The sequence below is a fragment of the Sapajus apella genome, unplaced genomic scaffold, assembly GCF_009761245.1.
Source record: "Sapajus apella isolate SASKATOON/1434 unplaced genomic scaffold, GSC_monkey_1.0 scaffold218, whole genome shotgun sequence".
In the NCBI taxonomy this organism is placed as follows: domain Eukaryota; kingdom Metazoa; phylum Chordata; class Mammalia; order Primates; family Cebidae; genus Sapajus; species Sapajus apella.
The window spans coordinates 274,674-285,583 of NW_022437158.1; the positions used below are offsets into that span (position 1 = coordinate 274,674).

At 47.6% G+C, this 10,910-nt stretch overlaps 1 protein-coding gene across 12 annotated transcripts in view; it reads left to right on the forward strand.

Moving 5' to 3' along the window:
* The window catches only part of EP400 (E1A binding protein p400), a 128,388-nt gene that overhangs the window by 24,981 nt on the left and 92,497 nt on the right, over window positions 1–10,910 (forward strand). For 7 of the 12 annotated variants that reach the window (XM_032270874.1, XM_032270875.1, XM_032270882.1 and 4 more), the window contains 5 exons: window positions 3,823–3,919; window positions 5,440–5,547; window positions 6,037–6,422; window positions 8,000–8,296; window positions 9,506–9,691. In XM_032270874.1, the coding sequence (XP_032126765.1) occupies window positions 3,823–3,919; window positions 5,440–5,547; window positions 6,037–6,422; window positions 8,000–8,296; window positions 9,506–9,691 (1,074 nt within the window). Of the gene's footprint in view, window positions 1–3,819; window positions 3,920–5,439; window positions 5,548–6,036; window positions 6,423–7,999; window positions 8,297–9,505; window positions 9,692–10,910 lie in introns of all 12 variants that reach the window. The other 5 variants (XM_032270877.1, XM_032270884.1, XM_032270878.1 and 2 more) reach the window with 3 other exon arrangements.

Sequence of the window (10,910 nt, forward strand, 5' to 3'; positions counted from 1 at the left end):
TGTGTGTGTGTGTGTGTGTGTGTGTGTATCACATTTTCTTTATCCATATCTGTTGATGAATACTTAGACTGGTTCCATGTCTTTGCTACCGTGAATAGTGATGCAATAAACCTGGGAGTGCCATGTATTTCTTTGATATATTGATTTCTTTCCACTTTGGATAACTACCCAGTAGTGGGATTGCTGGATCGTATGGTATTTCTATTTTTAGGTGTTTTAGAAATCTCCGTGCTGTTCTCTGTAGTTCCTATACTAACTTACATTCCCATCAACAGTGTGCAAGAATTCCCCTTTCTCCATATACTCACTAACATAGGCTATTTTTTTTTCTTTTTTCTTTTTTGAGATGAAGTCTCACTCTTGTCACCCAGACTGGAGCACAGTGGCGCAATCTTGGCTCACTGCAACCTCCGCCTCCCAGATTCAAGTGATTTTTCTGCCTTAGCTTCCTGATTAGCCGGGACTACAGGGGCATGCCACCATGTCCGGCTAATTTTTGTGTTTTTAGTAAGAGACGGGGTTTCACCATGTTGGCCAGGATGATCACAATGTCTTGACCTTGTAATCCGCCCTCCTCGGCCCCCCAAAGTGCTGGGATTACAGACGTGAGCCACTGCACCCGGTGTCCTTGGGCATATGTATTAACGTCACTTTAAGATTCTTGCGGCCAGGTGCGGTGGCTCACATCTGTAAACCCAGCACTTTGGGAGGCCGAGGCGGGTGGATCACGAGGTCAGGAGATCGAGACCAGCCCGACCAACATGGTGAAACCCTATCTGTGCTAAAAAATACAAAAATTATCTGGGCGTGGTGGCAAACGCCTATAGCCCCAGCTACTCGGGAGGCTGCGGCAGGAGAACTGCTTGAATCCAGGAGGTGGAAATTGCAGTGAGCCGAGATTGCACCACTGCACTACAGCCTGGGCAACAGTGCAAGATTCTGTCTCAAAAAAAAAAAAACAAAAAAAAAAAAGATTCTTGCCTGCGTATTCTAGTACGTGGGTCATCTTGAGGTTGGTTTCTGAATATGGCTCATGTTTTTTGTTTGTATTTTGGAGTAATTTTGTAATTTTGAATTGGATTTTGGGCAATTGTGCATGGCATGTAGAAACCCTGGGTTCTGTTATATTCTTCTGAAAAGTATTGATTTGCTTTAACACTTAGTTAACTTTATTGAATTAAAACTGCACACACTGGCCAGGCGCAGTGATTCACGCCTGTAATCCCAACACTTTGGGAGGCTGAGGCGGGTGGATGCCAAGGTCAGGAGTTCGAGACCAGCCTGGCCAATATGGTGAAATCCCATCTCTCCTAAAAATTCAAAAATTAGCCAGGCGTGGTGGCGGGTGCCTGTAGTCCCAGCTGCTTTGGAGGCTGAGGCAGGAGAATTGCTTGAACTAGGGAGACAGGTTGCAGTGAGCTGACATCGCACCATTGCACTACAGCCTGGGTGACAAAGTTAGACTCCATTTCTGAAAAAACAAACCGTGCAGTCTTTCTCCTTTGTGGTAGGAGGTACCTGAAGACTCAGTTCTGTACTTGGGCCTTTGCTTGGATTCTGTTTTTTGTGTGCATGATGTAGGTGGAGGTTAGGGAGAGAATTGGGGCCTCCTTTTCTAGCTGTCTCCTGCTCTTTGTCTTCTTGTTCAAGCCAGTGAGATGCTGTATGTCTTTGGGTTTGAGCTGCTCCATTGAGCACAGACTGGGGCTGCCCTCGTGCCAAATGCCATGAAACTGGAAGCCTTGCTGTGTTTTGTTCCCTTCGTGCAAGTATCATTTCCCTTCCTGTATCATCTGCCCACCTTTTCATATTTTTTTGTATTTCATCTAGAGTTGATGGTTATTTGGATTTTGTTTGACCTGATAGGAAGTACTCAGCCATTACTGGACACAGAGGCTTTTGTCAGATTCTTTTATTAAAAAATATTCTTTTTAAAAATTATATTAGCCATCCATGCTCATTGTAGAACATTTGGAAAATACAGAAGTGCACACACTCAAATCGTGTCTCCTGTGGTGCTGCCCCAGAGCTGACCACTCCAGGACATTGTTTCCAAAGCATCTGTCCTTTCTTCCCTCCCTCTCTGTGTCTGTCACCTCTGTCCCTTTTGTCTGCTTTCCTTCCCCATCTTGGTTAAATGTAAATGGCAGTGCCATCCTGCTACATATGCTGTATTGTGGCAGATTTTTCCTTTTAGTAGCTCTTCCTAAGCCTTTTCCCGTGTGAGTACAGTCTATGGCATGGCTGGTGGTGGCTGTGCGGTGGCCCCTGTGTGCCAGTTGGTTCACATAGCTCCCTCTCACTGAATACTTTGTTTAGGTATCTGTAACTTTTACATTTAAAATGTAAAATATGTATATTCACTAAGTAGAGTGAATATAATTGAGTGATTTAAGGAATAATTTAACAACTAGTAATTAAATCCTTCACATTTACTGTAACTTCAAGGATGGCAACCAGATGGAAAAGAGCTAGGGTTAAGTCTGTGCTGACCCAGAGTTGGCTAGTTTCTGTCTTTGTAAAATAACATGCCAATAGCTTCTCATGTAAACTTTTTAAAAAGATGATTTTGTAAGAGCAGCTTTAGGTTCACAGCAGAATTAAGAGGAAGTAACATATGTTTTACATACCGCACGCCCCCCGACATGCGCAGCCTCCCTTATGTCTGTGTCACCCACCAGATGGTGCATTTGTTGCACTTCGTGAACCTCCAGTGCCATGTCATTAGCATAGTACTATAGTTTCGCTCCCTAAAAATTCCCATGCTCTGCCTATTCATCTCCCCCCGCCACTTTGCACCTGGCAACCACTCATCTTTTTGTTGTCTCTCTAGTTTTGCCTTTTCCAAGACATCATAGAGTTAAGATCATGTAGCATGTCACTTTTTCAGATTGCCTTCTTTCATTTTATTATTTTTTTTAAAGATGGGGTCTTGCTCTGTTGCCCAGGCTGGAAGGCAGAGTGCAGTACACAGTCCTAGATGACTGCAGCTTCAAACTCCTGGGCTCAAGTGATCCTCCTGCCTCAGACTCCTGAGTAGCTCAGACTGCAGGTGTGCATCACCATGTCTAGCTACTTTTTAAATTTTTATTTTTTTGTAGAGACAGGATCTCACTGTGTTGCCCAGGCTGGTTTTGAACTCCTGGCCTCAAGTGATCCTCCCACCTTAGCCTCCCAAAGTGTTGGGATTACAGGCATAAGCCACCACGCCTAGTGATGGCTTTTTTCACTTTAAACATTTTAAATAACGTCTACTGTTTATATCTCTATATGTCTCATATTTATATATCAAGTAGGATGCTAGCTATAAAAACATCATTTTAAAGATCCAGGTTAATAAGATAGTTATTAATTGGGGCTTTAATGTCATTTTTCAGTAGAAAGACAATTCAGCCTTTTTATTAGTTGATGTTTTTGGATGTGAGGTTATGCTGGGCAGTGTGACTGATCGGGTCGGCTGAGCTTCGTCTCAGAACTGAAACTCATGTTTCCCAGCGTTAACCCTTCTGTTGTCATCCCATAGGCTAAGCTAGTTAGGTTCCCAAGAACTGTAAGTTTGCATTGATTTGAAATTCCATTAAAACCAGAATCATACATCTTTTACAAGTCTTTTTTCCTCTAGAGGTAAGTTAGAACTTTTAATTGTTTATTATACATAAGTATACATTACAGATGTATATTTAAAGACATGGGGTAGATAACATTTCTGTTATTAAAAAGGAATGAGGTTGATGTTTGGGATAATTATGATAGTTTGGGTTTATTCTTGTAATGGGCTTCAGTGATCAAAATCTCATTTTTTTTCATCTTTTTTCCCAGCAGCAAGCCCTCGCAGGGAGCCTGGTAGCAGGGGCCGGAAGCACAGTAGAGGCGGATCTGTTTAAGAGGCAGCAGGCGATGCCCTCCGCAGGTGTGGCAGGTACGTCAGGGCACGGCTAGTGTGGCCTCAGGAGCACACCCCTCTCCTCGGGGCTTTGAGGTAGACTTGCCACAAGTTTCTGAAGAGCAGTTGCTAAACTTGGTTTCTTTTTACTTTGAAAATTAATTTTTCTTTCAGTGATTATGAACTGAACGATGTTTCTGTGAATTTTTCTGTGTCCTGAAGTGAGAAATTTTTCAGTTGAGCAGGAGCATTCCGTCTTGGTTTTCTGTATGCATTTGTAGGCTCTTGAGCCACCATGGTGTGATTAAACAAAAAATCATCTGCTTTCTGAAGTTGTCATATTTTTTAAGCTGATTTTTTTTTTTCGAATAATAAACAATATATTTTTGTGTAAAAGACTAAAACGTATATATGTTGTTATGTCTAAGAATATTAACTGAAGAGGCCATCTCTTCAAGTCATAACTGCTCTCTCAGTGGGGTGGTTGGTTCTTTATCAGTCAGATCCTTGTCAGTGTTCATCTGTTAGCGCCACCTTTTGTCTGTTACAGTGAACTGAGGACTGAACATGTAGTCTTCTCTTTTTCCTACATGTGTGTCAGTCTGTCTATCTATCTATCTATCTATTTATTTTTTGAGATAGGATCGGGCTTACCCAGGCTGGAATGCAATGGCATCATCATGGCTCACTGCAGCCTCTACCTTCCAGGCTCGGGCTAAGCTGATGCCCCAACCTCCTGAGTAGCTGACACTACAGGCGCGTGCCACCATCCCCAGCTAGTTTTGTATTTTAGGTACAGTTAGAGTCCCACTACGTTGCCTCGGCTGGTCTTGAACTCCTGGGCTCATGTGATCCTCTCGTCTCAGCCTCCCAAACTGCTGGGATTGTAGGCATGAGCTACCATGCCCAACTGTTTGCCAATATAGCTAAAGGAAAAACTCCTAGAAATGAAATTGCTAGATCAAAGCACAGGTATAGTTAGCTAATGATGGTGCTCGGCTGCCCACCAAAAGGACAGGGCCAGCTTTCACTGCCATCCGCAATTTCTGGTTCTTTCACATTTTGATGATTTTGTTAGGTATAAGTCTTTTAATGCTCGTTGATATGATGGGTGGAAACTCTGTCGTTTTGATATGGGTTTCTTTAGCTTTGAGCACGCCGTGCAGCATCGTTCCCTGTGTCTTGGGCATTTGTGCGTCTGCCCCTCTGCCCGCTCTCCACGCCCTGCCCATCTCGTCCATCTGTTAGTGACGCTTCTCATGTTTGCCTGTGGTTTCCAAGTGCTGAGCTAGTCTACCTCTGTCCATCACACGTGTTGCAGTGTTGCCTGTCAGGTTGTTGCTTGTCCTTGGCCTTTTAATGATGCTTTTTCTTATTTGGCAACATTTTAATAAGAAATTGTGTTCATCAGCCTTATCTCTTATGGCTTCTGGATTTTAGTTTGTGGTTAGAAAGGCTTCCCTGTTCAAAGATGATAAAAACACACATGTTTTTCTCTACTATTTCTCTGGTTTTATTTTTACATCAAACTGCACCTTTTTTGAAAATTATTCTAGAGCAGTCTAAGAGGCCTCGCCTTGACGTGGGTCACCAAGGGGTAGTTTTCCAGCACCCGGGGGCGGATGCAGGCGTTCCTCTTCAGCAGCTAATGCCGACTGCACAAGGTAAGGCCCAGCAGCAGAGCCGCTCCCAGCTAGGAGCAGTCAGTGCACTGCGGTTCCAGAAACCAGCACCAGACGCAAACTTGGGCAGTGGAGGTAGTGTGTTTGCAGTGGGTGCCTGAAATTGGGATCCTTCTGAGTCCCAGTTGATACCGTATGCAAACCCCCTGAAGACATGTTCTTGCCACACTAATGGGAGCCACATGCCGCATTGTCATTGTGTCTTTCAACAGTTTTTACTCCTGTGTTTTTTCTAATTGCTGCTGTCTTGGGGGTGCCCTGCGGTGATCTGGTGCTTGTTTTGCTTGAAGCTGACTTGCAAAGGTCAAGTGCCTCTCTTTCCTTTTGTGTGTGCTCAGTTGTGGCCAACCTCCTGTGTGAGTGCGGCGGGTCTTGGACAAGCACCGGGGTGTCAGACATCTCCTTGTGACTCATTGGTAAAAGCTGCCACACTTGGGAATCAGTGCTCTTGGCACTTTTCTTATTTTGCAGGAGGGATGCCCCCCACGCCACAGGCTGCACAGCTCACTGGACAGAGGCAGAGTCAGCAACAGTACGACCCCTCCACGGGGCCTCCTGTGCAGAACGCCGCCAGCTTGCATACTCCACTGCCTCAGCTGCCTGGGAGGCTGCCCCCAGCTGGCGTTCCCACCGCAGCCCTCTCCTCTGCGCTGCAGTTTGCACAGCAGCCGCAAGGGGTGGAGGCCCAGACACAGCTCCAAATCCCGGTGAAGACTCAGCAGCCCAGTGTTCCCATCCCTGCACCCCCCACCAGCCAGCTCCCCGTCCCTCCCTCACAGCCAGCACAGCTGGCCCTCCACGTTCCCACGTCTGGGAAGGCGCAGGTGCAGGCCTCTCAGCTTTCGTCCCTGCCACAGGTATGAGAAGAGATACAGGAAAAAAAAATGGTTTGCAAGATTGGCTGGCTGCCTGTGTGTTAGACAGGGTATCCCACCACACTATCATTTGTGTATTTTCTCTTAGTAGCTTGCTCCCCCACTTTAGAACAGTTAGTTAATTCAGTACCACAATATAGTTTTATTTGGCTCTGTAATATTATCTTCACTGAAATAGTAGAGAACTGGGCCGGGCATGGTGGCTCACGCCTGTAATCCTAGCACTTTGGGAGGCTGAGGCAGGTGGATCACCTGAGGTCAGGAGTTTGAGACCAGCCTGGCCATCATGGCAAAACTCTGTCTCTACTAAAGATACAAAAATTAGCCAGGTGTGGTGCCACACACCTGTAGTCCCAGCTACTTGGGAAGCTTTTGAGTTCAGAGCACACAGCATCCCCAAAGCAGCAAGACAGGCACCCAGCATATCTGGTGGGTGGTTTGCGTCGTGGTTTTGCACTCACAGGGAGCTAGGGTCAAGCCCTGCTCGTCACTTCACCACCATGTTACCTGTGGCCAGCCCCAGAACCTCTGAGTATTTGTCTCCACACTGGTAGAATGGGTCGCTGCCACCTACCTGAGAGTTACTGGGCAGATTAAAGAGATAAATGACACCATGCCCTTCGCACAGCATATTGGTGAGTAGGGAGAGGGCCCTGGTACTGAGAGTGACAATAATAATAGTTCTCTGTTATTACTATTTTTTTTTTTGAGATGGAGTCTCACTCCGTCACCCAGGCTGGAGTGCAATGGTGCAATCTCAGCTCACTGCAATCTCCCCTCCTGCGTTCAAACGATCCTCCTGCCTCAGCCTCTTGAGTAGCCGGGATTACAAGCATGTGCCACCGCGCCTGGCGAATTTTGTATTTTTAGTAGAGACAGGGTTTCTCCACGTTGGTCAGGCTGGTCTCAAACTCCCGACTTCAGGTGATCCACCCACCTTGGCCTCCCAAAGTGTTGGGATTACAGGCGTGAACCACTGCACCCGGCCTAAGTAGGGCTTTTTAACCCTTGCAGCTTTTCTGCCAGAAGAGAAGCACATTGAATTTGCTTTTTCTTGTTTTTTTAAGAGACAGGGTCTTGCTCTGTTGCGCCTCACTCCAGCCTCAGCCTCCCAAGCTCAAGCAGTCCTGCCACCTCGCCTCCCATGTAGCTGTGATCAAAGGCACATGCCACCACACCTGGCTGATTTTTAATTTTTTTGTAGAGACGGGGTCTTTGTTGCCCAGTCTCATCTCAAACTCCTGGGCTTAAGCAGTCCTCCCACCTCAGCCTCCCAAAGTGTTAGGATTACAGGCATGAACACTGGGCATGGCTTAAAGGTAGTTGATAACGGAAACTCCTGTTAGGTTTTGGGGAAGTAGAAGGATGTGTTTTTTTTTTTTTTGTGGACACATTAATGTTGGGCTGTGGATGTGATGTGATTTGTTTGCTCGCGTTGCTGTGGAGAGGAAGGTACTGGCAGCGCATGTCTCTGGTGCTGTGGGTGCTCTGGTGTTTGGCACCATGGCCTGTCCTGACATCTTGTCTTCACCTTGCTCCACTTGTGCTCTGCCTGTTAGACAGTGGCATCGACAAGGCTCTCTGTGGACCCTGCCACACCCTGCCCACGGCCTCTGCCCACCTCCTCATCTACCTCGTCCCTCGCACCTGTGAGTGGCTGTGGCCCAGGACCCTCCCCTGCTCGGTCCTCTCCAATAAACAGACCCTCCTCAGCAACCAACAAGGCACTGTCTCCAGTCACTTCCCGGACCCCAGGGGTGGCGGCATCTGCCCCCTCCAAACCACAGAGCCCTGCTCAGAATGCCACCTCGTCCCAAGACAGTTCTCAGGATACGCTGACAGAGCAAATCACTCTGGTAAGCATGCTTAAGAAAGTTGTAAGATGTACTCCAGTTAGTGAAGCACATTTGTTTTTGTTGTTTTTTGAGGTGGAGTTTTGCTCTTGTTGCCCAGGCTGGAATGCAGTGGTATTCTCTTAGCTCACTGCAACCTCCGCTTCCTGGGTTCAGGTGATCCTCCTGCATCAGCCTCCTGAGTAGCTGGGATTACAGGTGCCCGCCACTACACCTGGCTAATTTTTGTATTTTTAGTAGAGATGGGGTTTTGCTGTGTTGGCCAGGATGGCCTTAATCTCTTGACATTATGATCAGCCTGCCTTGGCCTCCCAAAGTGCTAGGATTACAGGCGTGAGCCACCAGGCCCAGCCACACATTTGGTTTGAATTGTCAAGAATGTGATAGCATGAAACTGAATGCCTGGCCAGTTAACCATGGCTTGGGAAGTGCAGAGACAAGTCGAAAACCAAGGGTTAACCTTTTCTGTTGGAAGCAGACTCATGGAGAAAGTCTGTTTTTTTTTTTTTTGTGGTAAAGTCTGTAGTCTTGAGCTGCTTTCATAGAGGCAGTAGACGAGGGGTGGGAGAGCTTGATATGTTGGGGTGAGGCTAAGAGGGACAGGCGTGAGCACTGGTGCCTTGCAGGCTGTGATGCTCCTGAAGCCCCCGGTCTGCAGCCCTGTCCTTAAGAGTCACTGCCTAGCCCTTAGCACTTCCTTTGGGTTGGATGACTAAGCGTTTGTTTTGTTCCACTGCATTCGGGGAATTAAAAGAAACGTGTATCAAAATAGAGTGTCACAAACCCCATGTTCCCCATTATCTGATTTTATCATAGTGATCAATAGGCAGCTAGTCTCATTTCATCCATTCCACTCCCTTCCAGATTATTCAGAAGCAAATTCCAGGCATCGTATGGTTTCCCTTGTAAATACTTTGGTAGAAGCATGAGGTTTTAAAGTTTTAGCCTGTTTCATAGAGATGGGACAGGATTATTGCTCCAGCTTCTTCTAAGGCTCCTGGGAGGGTCACATGCTCCTAGACCTCTTCTAGAACCACTTTGACCTTTGTGTCCGAGTCTTACCTTTGATATTAAACTGGGACCTGAGCTCTCCCGCTTCCTTAGTGCCTAAGTGAGCCTCTTACGCAGTAGGGCTTCAGATTTCTGGGGTCTGAGTTGGTGGAACACACTGATCACATGCCGACCCCACGATCCACCATGTATCACCCACAGGAGAACCAGGTGCATCAGCGCATTGCGGAGCTGAGGAAAGCAGGTCTGTGGTCCCAGAGGCGTCTGCCAAAGCTGCAGGAGGCCCCTCGCCCCAAATCCCACTGGGACTATCTGCTGGAGGAGATGCAGTGGATGGCCACAGACTTTGCCCAGGAGAGGAGGTGGAAGGTGGCTGCTGCGAAGAAGGTGGGTTGACATGCAGCGGCTGCCGTGCTGTGCGCATGAGTGGGGTCAGAGTTTGCAGTGCTGTCAATGACGGGCAGGACTCCAGACCCACTCTTTTTTGTTTTTTCAGATAGGATCTTGCTCTGTTGCCCATGCTGGAATGCCCAGCTAATTTTTGTGTTTTTTATAGAGATAGGCTTTTGCCGTTTTACTCAGGCTGGTCTTGACCTGGGCTTAAGCGATTGCTCGTCTTGGCCACCCAGAGTGCTGGGATTGCAGGCATAAGCCACCGTGCCCGGCAGACTCATCTAAAGGCCTTGACTTGTGAAGTCTGGGAAGGATACTTCTCTGTTGTTTGGAGAAGAACTGTGCTGTATACTTGGTCTCTGAGATGGTGTGTTCAGAGCCCAGCATGCATGGTTGGGATCAGGCCTGTGCTCCCCCACTGCAGCACTGGTATGGATTTAGCTTCCTTCTGTTGCCTGGCTTTGTCTGGCAGTTGGAGTTAGGGTACCTCCGGTGCCACAGGTCCGGGCTGGTGACTGGAGCTGTTTAGGGAGCTGAGAGGCTAAGAGTTAGAAAGCGCCTGGTGCCAGTCGAGGGGCAGCAAGGGACTGTCGCAGGCTTTCCTGCCTGCCCACACCGGCTCCTGCTCTTCAGACTCCTGGACTCCTGGTCTACCTCTCTCTCTAGCTCCAGCTGAGAATTTGTTTTCCCCTAACTGTTGCCAAAGCAGGTGCAGAGTCCTTGGGAGACTCTCTGAACACCTTACTGCTGATACTAGAAAAGTAAGAACAAGTGGTAGATTTCTAGAAACCTCAGGCCTCAGGGGGAAACAGCTGTGCTTTCACTGTATGAAGACCCACGGGCCTTCTTTGTCCTCCTTATCACCGTGTCTTGGCCTCTGTTTCTTGGGCCCTAGGCTCTTTGTTCATATTTTCTGTACTCTTACGGCTGTGGGCCAGTCCTGTGTCCCCTGTCCTCTCCACTCCCTTCTCTGAATTCTACCGCAGAGAAAAGCTGAGACCACAGGGTGAGAACTGTGGGGTTCTGAGAGTCAAGGGTCTCAAGTCAGATTGACAGGCATTTCAGAAAAGCCCAGATTCTTCCTTAAACCAGCCTTTTCACAAAGAAGGTAATCCTGAACATGGTGGACACCAGGCTGGACAGGGCAGGAGGCCGGAAGTGTAGATGCCAGGCTGGACACGTAGACCAGGGCTGGACAGGGCGGGAGGCTGGA